At 44.3% G+C, this 16,029-nt stretch overlaps 1 protein-coding gene across 10 annotated transcripts in view; it reads left to right on the top strand.

Moving 5' to 3' along the window:
• The window catches only part of LOC144113334 (uncharacterized), an 87,196-nt gene that overhangs the window by 416 nt on the left and 70,751 nt on the right, over positions 1 to 16,029 (top strand). For 2 of the 10 annotated variants that reach the window (XM_077646343.1, XM_077646353.1), the window contains exons 2-6: positions 2,459 to 2,697; positions 4,167 to 4,328; positions 6,401 to 6,568; positions 8,797 to 8,965; positions 10,630 to 10,810. In XM_077646343.1, the coding sequence (XP_077502469.1) occupies positions 2,526 to 2,697; positions 4,167 to 4,328; positions 6,401 to 6,568; positions 8,797 to 8,965; positions 10,630 to 10,810 (852 nt within the window). In that variant the 5' untranslated portion in view covers positions 2,459 to 2,525. Of the gene's footprint in view, positions 1 to 86; positions 418 to 802; positions 914 to 2,458; positions 2,698 to 4,166; positions 4,329 to 6,400; positions 6,569 to 8,796; positions 8,966 to 10,629; positions 10,811 to 16,029 lie in introns of those variants that run through there. The other 8 variants (XM_077646347.1, XM_077646354.1, XM_077646350.1 and 5 more) reach the window with 7 other exon arrangements.

Here is a 16,029-nt window from a genome sequence, read left to right on the forward strand (position 1 = left end):
TTCTTTCAAGTTTATTTTGCATTGGTTCAGCTACATCCTTGTTTTCCGTTGATACGCAAGCCAAGGCCTTGTGTGCGAAAATACGCAGTGCTGGGGTTTTAAAGCTGCGAGCAGACGATTCGTTATTATTCCGAAGCCGACAGGAAGAGTTTCATGCAGTTGTCCTTAACTGGCAACATCGGCTGCACTATTTGTTGATTTGTTTTCCACACTGTACGGATGCTTTTCCGCTTAGTGTCGCTGATTTCTTTTGGAACTCTGGTGAAGTGAATCACCTTGTTCGGGAATCCACAGGTCCTACGGCAGGATCTAAGCATCAGCGGGATAAAGCAGTATTTTGAGTCTTTGTCAGAATTGATTGAAGTTCGATGCCAACAGCAAAAGTCGCGCATCTTCGTTTTGACATCTTATTGACTGGCAAGTGATGACTGCGCAGCTGAGCCCTGCACAACTAGAGCGCGGAGGTGCTCTGCGCAGCAGGAGTGCGATTGAAACCTCGCTGGGCGGTAGTCACTTGTGCTTTGGTAGAAACGATGGCCATGTATGCTCAGACATTGTTCGCTTGGTTTGCTTGGCAAGCTTCTATATGTGCTTGCATTGTCTCGTACACATTCGCTTTCTGCATTGCTGTTCTGGCCTCCGCGCGTGCTGTGAAACAGAACAGAACATTCTTCATGGTTGCACGTTCGAATAAGGTCTATTCAAGGCCATGCGCTATGCTGTACGGACCCCAGATGAAAATTTGACCAGTTCAAGGACGTTAAGAGCTGTAACAAGTAGTGCATTTATACTGTTCAGCTAGGAGTTTGCTTTCGTAATTGTCCGAGTTTTCTGTCACTTGAATATGTGCATGGAATGAAGATCATGAAAGTTGTGCTTTATTTCGCCCTTGCTCCACGCACTAGAGTGTGATGTAAGTGGTACATTGGAATGGGTGGTACGAGCTTACACATTTCCAGTGGCTCAGTATTTCGTTTGTAGTGAATTACGTGCATCGCGGTAAAGCCATCACGGAGCCTCGAAAGTGCATCAGTTATGGTGGCTGCCAGTTCATCATAAGCACCTGTCAGGCCGCCGCGGTGGCTCAGTGGTTATGGCGCTCGGCTGCTGGCCCGAAAGACGCGGGTTCGATCCCGGCCGCGCCGGTCGAATTTCGATGGAGGCGAAATTTTTGAGGCCCGTGTACTGTGCGATGTCAGTGCACGTAAAAGAACCCCAGGTGGTCGAAATCTCCGGAGCCCTTCACTACGGCGTCCCTCATAGCCTGAGTCGCTTTGGGACGTTAAACCCTTATAAACCATAAGCACCTGTCATGTATCTTCATGTTGACCACCTTATTGGCATAAACATTTTTAGTTTAGATCCATTTTGTGGTCGCAAGGGCTGTTGGTCCCCGTTTTTGGGAATACGCCCAGGTGAAAATGTCGAAATGGGATTCTTTATGGTCCCAGTTCAAATGGTTTATTGGCCCATTCCCTGTAGCTGCTGGTAGCAAGAACATTTATTTGAATAAACCATCCGTGTAATGTGTCTTTAGATTTCCGTTCTAAAAAGTTACAAAAAGTTTTAAAGAGTTGCTTAATAATGATAAGCACCCTCTAAAAATTAAGGAAAACAGAAGCAACCTAGACTAAAATGTGTTGCCCTGCAGGGCCACGCAGACCTGCCTATAGTGAGAACACACAGCTTTAAGCGTAGCTAGCGCCAGCAAGAGGTGCAACAACAGAGCACTGCATTACACATTACATATGAGAAACTTTATGTACTCGCGTTCTAACTTGCTATGATCTCATGCTTATATATTCCTTCATTAAGGGTGCCCACAGGTGTTAGTGGGGAACAGTTAATAAGGAGTTTACTCATTAAATTTCAGCACTATTTTAGCAATATATAGCAGAAAAACTCCAAGAGATTTAGCTGAAAAATTTTGTTAAGTGAGGAACACCATTACATCATAAACGACTGAAAAAGCTGTCAATCCAACAACAAAAAGCTCTCTGTAGGAGCCAGTAGATCCCACTTCAGAACCAGAAGCCCCCATCAGGGACCAGAAGAGCCCAACACAAAACCAGTGGATGCCCTTCTGGGACTATATATATATAGACCAAAGAAGACCAGAAGGCTTCTGACCAGGACCAGTAGATCCAAGCAAAAAACAAGTTGGTGCCCTTCAGGGACCATTTCATGCAGCAGCAGACCAGATGAAACCATTAGAAACCAGCAGAATCCCATTAACAAATTTTCACCTGGCAAATGAATTAACTTCTGATGTCAAGGTCGGTAGCCACAGTCTGTATAAGTGGATACATGGATGTCTTTGATCTCATTAAAATCTGCCTGCTGCTAGCTACTACAAAGCGCTGTCTGTTTTAATCAGCTTTGGTAACCATTTCATGCATTGTGCCTTACTATACCAATTCATATTGGTCTGACTTTAATGGGTTTCTTTTTGACGCAGTGCTCTTTGGCCCAATGCATGAGGAGTGGTGGCAGGATCGCTATTATTGCCATTGTTCAACTGAAACATGGACGTTTTCATCTGTGGTGTGTGCCACATGGGCTTCCATGATATTGGCAAGTTTGTGGAGCACAAGAACTCTCTAGGTTCTGTTAGCTGTGGCCACTGCACTGCAATCTTTCACACTCAAGATGAGTTAGACCAGCATGCCCTGCAGGAGCACCCAACAGAAACTCAAGGTGCGTAACTTTGGCTCATCCATGGTGGCATCACTTAGACAAATTTTATATTGTTGCGGACAGCAGTTGGTAGTCATTGCCATTAGTGTACCTCCTGATTTTCTAATGCGAGAGCATTACTTGGCTGGTTGTGGGGAAACCCCGTTGTCATCATAAAGCCATGGCAGTAATGCGGCCCACACATGACGTTATCACCCCTTCTGGAGCAAAAACGCCATCACAAGTGTCACCGCCACGGCCCAGGCAAGAGAGGGAAACACTCCTTGCACTGCAGAAGGCGACTCTCCCCCTCCGAATCCTTTCATCACAAGTGTCACCGATGCTTCCCAAACAAGAGAGAGAAACACTCCTAGCACTGCAGGATGTGATCCCCCCCCCCCCCCCCCCCCCCCCTGGCCTTGATGGAAACACAAAGCACAACACAAAAGAGAAGGGAAGCTCCCAGAGGCTGCTGGAAAGAGTTTTGGGGACTACCCTCCTCCTGCCTGCTCTCCGCAGCCTCCTCCCTGAGGGGCCTATAAAATACCCCCTCAGTTGGATAACAAAGCAGACAGTGCTCGAGATGGGAGTGGCTGGCCCCCTCCTTTGCATGCACTGGGCCAGAGGCCACAGTCTTGCCTCACTTGATGTGGTACATGTAAATAGTGGCATGCCACCTCTGCTGTGGTATTAATGTTAAACGCGGCTAGAGATTACACAAAAAGGAAAGTCCCTGGCCACCGCAGTCAGTTGGCCTACAGCTTTTGGAGAGTGATGTTGCAGTGCTATGGAGTCATCATCCGAGGTTGAATTGCTCATGTCTACACCGTCAGGCAAGACGGAAAAGCGTGGCCAGAGGCGGCATTTCACTGCTGATGAAGTGCGAGACCATCACAACGCAGCGGAACATGCAAAGCGAGCTGTTGCAGCGAAACAGTGTTCACACTCCAAATCTCCAACAACTCAGGAACAAGTAATGCTCTCGCAGTTGCATATCATAAGAATTGCTTAGGTGCTCCCATAATTTTTCTCTTCTACCTTCCACGCTGTTGCCCACAATTCATACACCTTCCAAGTAATCAAACTGTTGACCCCAGTACAGATCAATGACATGAATCGCAATTCCTTGAGTACTTGTATGCCGAAGTCTACAGCATTTGTGTGTACCTTCATGCTGTCCAATATGTTACTGCCAAAGTCCAATTCATTAGGGTTAAGTGAGCAGCCTTACGCATTCAAGAATAGCGCCTCTTTTTTGAAATTTTGCCCACTGGAGAAGTGGGGTGAGCTCTTCTAGGATGCCGTGATGATAAAACTACTTTTTTTTTGCTACCTCACTGGCACTTGTGTGCACACCTTTGCAGTAGTATGCATATGCACTGGCAGTGCCTGACCTGAATTATTGTGTGCATTCTGCACTTCTTGTTGCTTTTTGGGAGTGTCGAGGATCACACGAGGGATTTGTTTCACATTGTTCACTTATTTGACAGGGTTGGCACCCAAGGAGGAGGATATGCTGCTAGAGCAAAGTGTGGAGGTCGACCCATCCAGTGAAGAAGGTGACAACAACATTACCGCTGCCATTGACAGTGCCACTACAGCAGACTCGCAGACCATCGTAGTTACTGAAGGTTTCTCATTTGAAGCCACAGGTATGAATATCTGCTTCTTTAATCCAATACTATTTCTGGCGGTACGTGCTCCTGCAAGAAATGTGGTCTACTTGCGATGGATATCTGCTTCTTTAATCCAATCCTATTTCTGGTGGTATGTGCTCATACAAGAAACGTGGACTACTTGTGATGTACTTCTGTTTGGTGCCAACTTTCAAACGGTACATTCTCAAAATCTTATATCTACTCCCTGATGTATCCCGCAGAATGCAATTCCCGCTGGACTCTCTGCAATCATTCTAAAGCAAACCTTAATCACATCCTATTCGAGTGCCCAGAGGACCAAGCACCTCTGAGCTTCCAAATCTCAAACCCAAGTCAGTGGGAGACTGTGCTGCTGAGCCCTGACCCGGAGGTACAACTCCAGTAGTGGGTTGGGCCCTGGAGGTCTCAATGGAGCATGGACTTCAAGCCACCTATGCTCCATTTCATACATAGCAGATAGTGCTGCGGAGGCTGCAGAAGTAGTGCATCCGCGAAATGATATTACTCCGCCACGTAGCATTCATCCTTCTTGATGCCCTTGTGAGTGTTTGGACGAAAAGAAAGAGTGGTATAAAATGAAGTGGTAGCACTGGAAATTGCGGTCGAAGCTGTGCGGCTCTCGGTACTCGGACCCTCATGGCTATAGTTATCACTGAGTGTGAACAACTTTTTAGGCGCAGATGGCAAGCGCGATTAGCTCTGTCAGCCGCGTATCAGACGCCAGGGCCACTGCTTGCTAAGCTTTGATATGATGCTGTTTTAATACCTGTTGAGTGAAGACTTAATGGCCTTTGGAGGATTCAGTAGTTGTAGGTTGATGTGTTTTGTCTACCACGCTCATTGCAGGGCTGTATTGTCTTTGTTTTATTTTTCATCTCCTTCTGCCGCCGCGGTGGCTCAGTGGTTATGGTACTCAGCTGCTGACCCAAAAGATGCGGGTTCAATCCCGGCCGTGGCGGGCGCATTTCGATGGAGGCAAAATTCTGCACTGTGTGATGTCAGTGCACGTTAAAGAACTCCAGGTGGTTGAAATTTTCGGAGCCGTTCACTACGATGACCCTCATAGTGTGTTCATACACTCATACGGTGCCCCTCATTAAAGTTCATACAGTGTCCCTCATTAAACCCCCATAAACCATCATCTCAGTTTTCTTTTTTTGACTGCTCAACCTTTAAACTTGTGTTTTGAGGAATTGAATTCCCTAAATTGCTCTCTAAAGGCTTTAAACGTTGGCTCGGGTATGAAAATCGACATTGTACTTGATGACAAAATTGTTTCTTTTCTTAAAGTGATTTTGTGAGCAAAGTTAGTCTTTTTTTTGCAGTGGCAGAGCTTATATACAGGGTGTTTCACCTAAAACTTTACAAAATTTTTAAAAATAGGCTTTTTGAGTTAGAAGAGCGCTTTTTTCGGCATAGCGTTGTCAACGGTGTAGTATATCAGAATACAGCTATGACGTGCTAACAAGCAGGCTGGTTAACTAATATTGAATAGTTACTTTTTAACTATGACAGTCAGGCTCCCTAAATATTGAGAGGTGCGTAGCCCACCATAAGTAATATCTATGTCAGTTTTTAGAATTTCGAAAGCTATTACCTTCTGCGCTGTGGCACAACAAATTCTGGCTACATCGCACCAAGTTACATGCACTCTCGAAAAGCTTGCAGGCAAAGCAACCTCCCCAGTGCACGTAACTTGCCAAAATAGTTAAAATTTGTTCAACCGCGGCACCAAGGGTAACCGCGTTTTCTAAATTCTAAAAACTGATATAGGTATTACTTACGGTGGGCTACACACCTTTGAATAATTAAGGAGCCAAACAGTAATAGTTGAAAAGTTAACTATGCAGTATTAGTTATAACCAGCCTGCTAGTCTTAGCTGTATTCTGATGTACTACACCACTGACAATGCTATGCCGACAAAAATCCCTCTTCCAACTCAAAAACCCTATTTTTAAAAATTGTGTAAAATCGTAGGTGAAACATCCTGTATATATGAAAGACCTCTGACAATAGCAGAGTTCACACTGTGTTTCTGTTTCCTTGCTTTCTGCTTTCTCTGCAGAGAACAGTGTGGTCAGTGACATCTTTGCCTGTAGCCTGTGTCAGTGCTTTGCATTGAGTGAAGAGGAGATGGTGAACCACGTAAATGAATGTCACCAGTGCAACGTTTCCAAGGACTCTGAAGAGGCTCCCTCATCATACTATCGTTTGCAGCAACTGGCACCCACTGGTACGTCTGGTATGCCATGTGTAATGTGTACATGCTTCCTCTGAATTTTTTTATTTATTTATAGATACTGTGAGCCTTTGCAGGCTTATACAGGAGTGGGTTACAAGGCAAACAGTGCAAGGCAAAAGAACAGCATGAAATATATAACATGTTAATAATTAGTCAGTAATGAAACACGTATTGCAGCACTCTTTGTTAGGGGGTAGGGAATGCTTTTGCAATTTCTTATTTCCTCTCTTTCCTTCCTTTGGTATGCGAACGTAATGTGTGCTCTGTTTATGCATATATATACACAGCCATGGTCATGAACATTCAATGGGCTGTATGCCTGTTTAACAGCTGTCCGACATCGTCGCTAAATTCTTGATTGAACGTTTTTTTAGCTTGTGACTTATCTTGAAGAAGACATTGGTACTCAGATTTGCGCTTAATTATTGCGCTATGACAGAGGGTACTTGCCTGGTTGCATTAAAATGTAGGAAAGATTTGACATTTATTTAGATGAGCTACGGTGTAAGTGTCAGTACGGTCATGGCTGTCTATTAGAAGGTGTTGCAAACTTTCCAGCTATGTTCCAGTTGAGTTTTAGGTGTGCAAAAAAATTTGCCTCTTATACAGCGTGTTCCGCAATTAAACGTGCGCCATAGAATGCACCTCACAGCTAAACCGGTGAATTGTTCGAGCTCAAAGTTCGCACAGAAATGGCACTGTTTGGCAGAATTGTTTTATACCACATTTGTTTGGCGCACTTGCCTGAATCAGTTAAGAGTCGGATATTCGTACCGTCTGCGGCGACGACGAAACAAATCGGGCCACTTTCCCATCGGTTGCACTAGTGCGCCATCTTGTTTGTTGGCCATGGAGATTCGCCAAAGGAAGTGAGGGAGTGTTTTGCGGGAGGTTTGACGATGCTGTGCCACCAAAGTCTTTGAACTTGGTACAGTTTTGGCCAAACTAAGCTTTTTGTGATCATTGATAAAGCAGTTGCTGAAGAGTATTCTAACTTCCCACAAAAGACCCCCATCCTGTGCCTAATCTCACGGTTGACCAACGAGATGGCGCTACCGGGGCAATCGCAGACGATGCGAATATCCGACTTCTTATTGATTCAGGCAAGTAACCCAAAGAAATGCGGTATAAACCAATTCTGCCAACTAAACACCATTTCTGTGCGAATTTTGAGCTCGAACAGTTCACCAGTTTAGCTGTGAGGAGCATTCTACAACGCGCGTTTAATTGCGGAACAGTCTGTAGATGGCCAGATGGTCTGGGGAGTAGGCACGACTCCCTGTCCCATCCATGCATACATTATAATTTTGTTAGATGCTTTCTGAGGAATGTACACTCGCACTTGTCCCTGATTTTTATTCTGTTTTTCTCTGCAAGAAAGTATTAAGCTTTGCTTAAGCAGCAGATCACTCGATTTTCAAGGGACATTGAGGGCAAATTGAAGTTGTCCTGTATCAATAGACTACAGCATTCTAATGACAAAGATTTTACTTTGACTGAAAATGGAGCATTTGTAAGCTAGAAAAGGCCAATATAAACGAAATAGAGGTGTAGTCATCACTGCATGATTTTGCGAGTAAACTGCGGTGGGGTGACACATTATGACCACAGACCTTGGAGGCTAGGATACATCACCATTGGCTTCAAGATAGTGACCATGGAGTCCTTTTTGGTGTATACGTTATTAGTTCATATCACGTGGTGGGGAAATTTATGGTAAGCATAATTTTCTCAGTAATAAATGCGTCCCTTGCTGCCGGACAAACATCAACATAGCCAAAAAGGTCCATAGAATTGATTTTTACTTGGAGCAAAAATTGGATGGAGTTGTTCTCAGTGTGCCTTTAATAAGAGTCCCGTAACAGTGGATCAGTGGCTGTTGCATTCAGCTGCTGAGCATGAGTTCATGGGTTTGATCCTGGCTATGGTGGCCATATTTCTATAGAGGCAAGTGCAAGAATTCCCATGCACTGAGATTTCATTGCATGTGTGAGGTCCTTGGTGGCTGAAAATCTGAAAATACCTCATCACTAGGGTGTGCCTCAAAGCCTACATTGTTGCTTTTGTATTTAAAAATTCACTGTCAGTTTTCTTCAAGAATTCTGATGTAAATGCTGGGTTCTGTTTCCATGCTTACCATTGTTCGAACCCTACATCTGCTTTCCATAGCATAGTCCAAGAAAATGGCTGCCCTTTTGCTTTTTATTTTATGTGCACAGTGGTCACTACTCCAGGTGAAGACAAGCGGACTCTTCGCATGCTCCCTGTGGATGTCGAGGAGCCTCCGACCCAGCCCACAACACTGCACCTGGTTGTGGAGACGAGCAGTCCACCAGCACCTCCAAAGCGTCGCAGGGGCCGACCTCGCAAAATGGATCAACTGCAGAGGTCTACTTGGATTACATTGTTACTCAGAAGTTGCTGCTGTTCTGTTCTATGCTACAGAGCTGCACGTTGGCACTAGAGGCAGTGGCCACTTCCTGCAATGCTTTCTGATTGCTGTGCACTACTGTTTTTGAAGTGCATGCACGTGACAATGTGTGTGGTCACCTGTGCAGTGGTTTTTATGTCATGGTTAATTTTGTCTTGTAGTTAGAAGACATGAAATTAATTTTTAATGTGGGTTTCTAAATATATCGAGGTCACACAGTGGATATTTCCCAAGTGTAGGTGTTTCTAGCAAAAGTGCCACAACCAAAGCTTTTAATTCCTCACTCATTTCAGTGTTTGTTATGCAGAACATTTTTGTGCAAAATTCTTTACTGAGAAAGCTTTGCGTGTTGTATTTAGGCTTGGTTATTGATCAGTTGTATTCAACAGTATCACAGGCCCTATTATGGATCACTTTTTGTGAGGTGACATAGGCAGCAGTCTTAAGTCATGCAGATCAACTGTAAACATCAGTGGTTAACATAGAATGAAAGGATCAGTTGTGAATATTGTCGCCGACAAACGTAGCATGACTCAAAAGGGGCTTTTTAATCGAACGGCCAAGTAGACCAGTAGTGTTCACCGGAGTGGAAGCGTCGTCTTCCTCGCTCCATCTCTAGTCAAGTCATGCCTCTCGGCCGCATGGCGGCGCTCGCGGAATATGAGCAGTGTGGCAATATAATATAGACAGGACTTTATTCCTGCTTTGACAGGGTGCATCAAAACAGATTTCAAAACGTGGTGATGCTAGTATGTTTAGAAAACTTGACATGGGGTGACAGTCATTCAAGATGCAACGTTGTGTACAAAACTACCTCAAGAGAATGAATTTAGCACTGTTCGTTTGGATAGATTCACCGGTGTGGTTAAGTTAGCTTGCTGGTGTTAAAAATGGTGGTTATGTGCTTGAGTTGAGGACACATTCGAGGTGATATGAATTGTCTTGTTTTTTATTGAATGGTACTTCAATGACAGTGTCGAACGTCTCAACCCTGTAGGTGAGGACACATTCGAGGTGATATGAATTGTCTTGTTTTTTATTGAATGGTACTTCAATGACAGTGTCGAACGTCTCAACCCTGTAGGTGAAAGCGTCATTTGATTTTTCATTGGTGCCAATGATCCCTGCATGCCTCAGTTATCAGAAGAGCTATCATGAATGCATAAACATGAACAAAACTCATTCAACTGGGCTTTAGCTTGACTCAGTGTTGCCTTTTATTTTGGAGTCCTCATGGAATACTCAACTGTGCTGAATGTTTGTGCAACTCTGGTGGTACCTTGGGAAGGTCAAGAACCACAAAGTTTCTGCATTTTTTGCAAATTATCACATTAAAAAAACATCAGAAGAAAATACCTGTATCAGCTTAGTTTTGCGCCAAGAAAATTGTCTTGAACTGGACCCGTGGTGTTTGACGGCAGTTTGCTGTGGGAGAGTCTCCAGTTCAGTGCCGTTCGCTTTAGTGGAGTTCAGCTTTTATGCGAAGTTTGTCAGTAGTGGGGCCTGTTCAGTTGGGGCAACAATTTTAAACAGTAATGCGATGCTGTCATATAGTATAAAACATTGTTTTTAGATGGGAAGGCATGTGTTTGATTGGTAAGGCACATGTAACGATATGCAGGCCAGTGCCAGCTGTTGTCAAACCTGAAGAAGAGCCAGATGCACCTCTGCGAGGACAAGATGGCCTTTTCCACTGCTCACGCTGCAAGCGGGCCTTCTGCAAGGAGCGGCATATTCTTGGTCACCGCTGTATGGCGAAGGGTGACTACGTTGACAGTTATGACAAGGTGGGGGTTGACCAAGTAAGGATTACTCTTGCATGAACTGCTTAAGGGGGGACACTGGTATTTGGGGCCAAAAAATGGCCGAAAAATCAATTTTTAAAAAATGACATTTTTGGAGCCTATAGCTATTATTCTTCAACTCTACCAGTTTTCTCCTCCAGGGAAATTTGTATTTTGACCATAATATTAAATTTAGATCACTGTGTGGGCTCAATCTGTGCAGGAGCAGGCGATTTAACACCATGAAAATTTTGGACACCTGGCTGTCTTAGTGCGTCAATATCTCAATGTCTAGGATAGATAGACATGTGATATTGTTTAAAAAGGGAAGTTGAAGGCACAATGTATGCAATAATCGAAGCACAATTGTTCAATGACGCTTCAAGAATTTATAATTTTGCAAAGTTTATCTATGTATGATATTTACACTTTGGGTGCTACTATTCTAAGTGCTGTAAAATTACTAATAAGGGTAAAATGAAAAAAACTGCCTTGATTATTGCACTCTTCACTCACCATACTATGAAGCCTTGGGATAAAAATTAATTTTTATTGAGCCATATTTTTTTGTACCGTGGTACTAATAAATGACTAATTAAAATTACTCATCTTAGGAACTAACAAATTAATATAAAAAGCAATTTCATATTTGAAATCAGTATAAAAACTGAGCAAGTTGATACAGTTCCATTAGGATTGGACAAAAATAAGGAAAATAGTGTAAGACCACTGTCCCCCCTTAATGGCATCATAAGAAAAGCTCTGCATGTTCCAGCACACGGTGGATGTGCTCTCATTTCACTACGGGAAGGCCCAAATCTCCAGAAATGTTCTTATCTGCATGCGCACAGTGTATGCAGTTAGGTCTGTACTCTTTGCCTGCCCGAGTTCTGGTTGATATATGTGGTGAAAAAGATAGCAATATGACTGTGTATGATGGCTATGTAATTAAAGTGCTTGGCATGTTCCAGGTGTCCTGCGTACCGTAATACTCGTGTAATGAACCCACCTCCCACTTTTGTCAGTAAAAATTAACTTTTTTTTTTTTTTAACCACCAGCTTTTCATACCGCACTCCTTAGTTTTCGCGCCATCCACTGCACAGACCTTGGCAGCGCGGCAAGATGCTGGGTGCCGATAACATCACAGCATGTTTATGTTTTGAAGAGAGCTCCTGTGGGAGGCGGGGGGAGTGGGGAAGAGGCTCTGCAAACTTAGCTGAGCGCCAAGACTTTCTGCGCTCTTGGCAGAAGCGCCAGTGGTAGTGGCTTGCTCGGCGCGCTTAGCCTGACCTACTGACACTGCTCTACTATATGCTTAGAATGCCGGCGAGTGCTCGAGCATCGGAGAGGAGCATAGCAGTTTAAACCAGAACCCTATAAAACATCCTCTATAATAAAGAAATGCTGTGAACGAAGCAGGACCTTCAGACCCCCAAGCGATTTGGCGTGCTCAAGATCGGGAGCGAAAATGCCTAACCCCTTACCGTCCTGCGTGTTTTTTTTTAAACCCACGCACCTGACCTTTTGGGCCGGTGTTCAGCATGTTTGGCTTTATCTCGCCACGATTTGCCGGCGCTGCCGGCTATCACATAATCGTTGGATCGCGCTGTGATACAGCAAACACTTTTGAAGTGAATGTGCAAAACATCGCCGACACAAGCACGTCTGACCGCGTGCTTTTGTTGATGATGGATGGATTGACGAACGGATGAACAGACACAGGCAGGTGGATGGTAGCATGATATGAAATTTCGACTTGCGCAAAAAAAATCTGTTGCCCTCCCGCCAAATTGATGTAAACTTTCTGGAAAAAAGTGGGTTCATTATGCGAATATATACGATAACTTTCGTCAAGGTTTAAAAAATGTACCAGAGCACATTAGATGGAGACAACTTCAGCCATGTTGCGTCAGTGACCACTATGTATGGTAAGCTGGTATATTTCATATACCATATATTTACTCGTGTAATTTGCTCACCCTTAATTTATTACCATGGTTTATAAAAAAAATACTTGCACATTTTACGCTCCGTGCTGTGCCAGGCTACCAGCATGCATGCGGGTATGCACAAGGCAGGCTTAGGAAGATTGGCGCAGCCACGTTGCGGTGTGCGGTTGCAAAAGGTGCGAGGGGCGAGGGGACGCTGCCGCGCCGGACATGCCACTCTAAGGAAGATGTCACTGCCAAGGCCAAGCAAAAGCGAAGTCATACCTGATGCATGCGAGGGGCGAGCACAGCCAGCTCTTTTGGCAAGAGGGGGGAGGCTAGGACACCAGAATCAGCGTGCTTCGGTCGCTTTGGTAACAACTCTCCTTCCTGAGACGCACAAACACAAGTGTAAACAAGTCAGCACCAGCTAAATAGCCATATAACGAGATAACGATGATATAATTGAGTGAAATAATGGCAACAGTGGCCGCAGTGTAGTGCATCCTTCCCTTTGGAATTCAAAGGTCAGAACATGCAGTGCACTGTATACTGCTGCATCTAAGTTTACCTTTTTAACGCGATAGCATTGAATAGTTTTTGTTGCAGAAAAGTTGTCGTCAGCTTCTGTTGTCTGCGTCGTTGACCGTGAGCGAAAAATCCACGAAAAGTCCCTAGAGAAGCAACCTAAGGGGCAGGTGGGCCACCTTTATCATGTGACCTTGTGGCGTCATCACAGCCTACCCACCAGATTGTGTGCAAACTGCCCACCGTGGCAGGTGTACATTAAATTAATGACGTCACGAGAGCCTGCTCGGGAAGAGCAATCTGGTTTCCATAAGCGCCATTCATGGCAGCACCTGCCATCACAGGGCAGTGGCGCATCGCTTAATCGTTGCACCACTGCACCAGGAGTGGTATGAGGACTCTCGGGGATCTGTGAATGTAATAATCAATTCTGCACTTGTGGACATTAACTCATTAACGCTATTGCGTCATACCCTTAAGGCGGAGCTTAAGTGTCTCCTCCAATTTTATTTTACAAAAACAACCATTGCAAATTGAAGGGTCGATGTACACACGGCACTGACCTGTATGCTGGATCTAACATTTTCTTTTGCCTGAACCGTGGGTAGTAAGCGCCCTGTGCTGGTGCCCATCCCCAGCAGGATGCATGGAGCTCCATTTGTAAAAAAAAAAAAAGTATTTAATTTGTTTGTTAAATTGGTTCTGGCAAAAAAAGATAGAATTGGGCACAGTTTACCCGGTTCGCTTATACTAGCGGTCGTTTTTCAGGACGAACATAAATGTTCGTCATAAATGAGAGCAAACTTACGGTAAGCTCCGGTGTGTGCCAGAATCTGAAACTACTCAGTTTACTTATAATGGTGCTAGACATAACGATATATCGCTTAATATCGATCAAATTCTTTAGATTTATCAATTCTCCCATATACAACGATACAATTATCGGTGAAATAATGGATACAGTGATAGGATTCTGGCCGCCCGGAAGGTGTTTACGACCAAAATTTGCTTGAAAGTTTGATAAAAAATCAAATACTTTGAAGCGAATGATGCAGAAACTGTGCAAACAAACAGACCAGTGTGGTTAAACCTGTGAGGGAGCATTGCCTATGGCCTTGGGAACCAAGCGCTATCGTCGTCACAATCGCTGGAGAATGGAGCTTGCTTGGCGGACGCACCGCTACGCCGTCTCACACAAGCGTAGTTTTCTCCGGTTTGTGTGTTCCTGAACTGAGTAAAAAGTGACGCTGACTAAGTGCAAGGCGATATCTCCCAACCCCCTCCCCCCACTTTTGTCGTTGAGATGTTTGAGAATTTACTTTTTTATTTAAGCACTAGCTTTTCTGGTGCATTTCCCTGTTTTGAGCTGTCCGCAGCGCAGACATTGGCAGCGCGCCAAGATGCTGTGCACCGATAACATTGCGATGTGTTTATCTTTGATGGGAGCTCTGGAGGGAATTGGGGTGGCTCGCTTGGTGAACTTGGCAGAGCACCAAGACGCTGTGCACCCTTGACAGCTAGGAGCGCCGGTGGCAGTGGCTACATGCATGGGGTAATACCTACATGCGTGGCAGACTACGTGGGTGTGCTCTTTGTTTTTTGCCAGTCCAGATATAACGATAATCGGTTATAACGATCAGTTTTTCCAGTTTTCTCAATATCATAAGTGAATTGCACTGTACATCTAGTCATCCGGGCTGCACGCAAGGGCACCGTTTTTATTGCCTTTATCTCCATTTGCCTCTGACTGGTGGCTATACGATTGTGTCTTTGCGCATTTATTACTTTAAGCTGTGCACGCAGCATCATGTCATCCCTCGGGGGAACTACATAACTATGAGGCAGGGAGGAGGTATGTGTCGACTTATATGTGGATTCAACATTTTTTGGGGCAGTGAGGGGTTTGAGTTGGGTGGGGGGGGGTAAAATCGACATATAGGTGGCAGTATATGATATATGTTGCACATTATAACTTTCGCAGAGTTTTTTAGGACGTTTTTGCGAAATCTCTGTGTAATTTGTGCATCACCTTTTTGAAACCTTAATTTAAAGAAAGTGCACAAATTACATGAGTAAATATGGTATTTTGTTGAGCTGAGTGTTTAAATAAGTTGTAGAAATTGATTTTTTCGCTGCGCTTTTATGGCGAAAATTCCAGTGCCATATTGTAGAGCGTCCAGAAAAGATTTCTAATTCATCAGTAGATTAGCTTAGATTAGCAGTAGATTAGCTTTTTTTTCTGTGTTGAAAAGAAAGCCCGCAAACTATGAAATAAACTCACGTGACCATCTGCTGGCATGCTGTGACAGCAGTGCTCTGAAATCTAGAACTCATGAGCGTAGCCACGCTCGATGTGCAACGAATGCGACAGGGTAAAAATAGTGATGTGGGTGGTGGCGGCAACATTTGAAAGGGATACCTGCGACCTGACTGTATTCAGTGTGGAAAATGGCAAGGGCGGTTGGTTCGCGGTAGAGATAAACAGGCCAAAACACAAAGTAGTGTTCTTAGGCCAGCCAAAGGGAAATCGCGAACTTCAGGAAAGGTGCAATGTATATCAGGATGCAAAGATGCCATATGCAAGACACCAGGTGTGTAACGCCCGGCCGACGCCTTAGAGTGCTTAGGGTGCCTTAGAGTAATCCAGTGGCATGCCAACTTTTCCTATCATCTTTCATTCATGAAACTTTACAGGAGTGGAACCGCAATTCAGGCTTTAAAATTGCTATCCAAAATCATTTCATGTCTAAAAACAACAAAAAGCTACTACTCGTGCATTT

Source organism: Amblyomma americanum, chromosome 1 (assembly GCF_052857255.1).
Source record: "Amblyomma americanum isolate KBUSLIRL-KWMA chromosome 1, ASM5285725v1, whole genome shotgun sequence".
In the NCBI taxonomy this organism is placed as follows: Eukaryota; Metazoa; Arthropoda; class Arachnida; order Ixodida; family Ixodidae; genus Amblyomma; species Amblyomma americanum.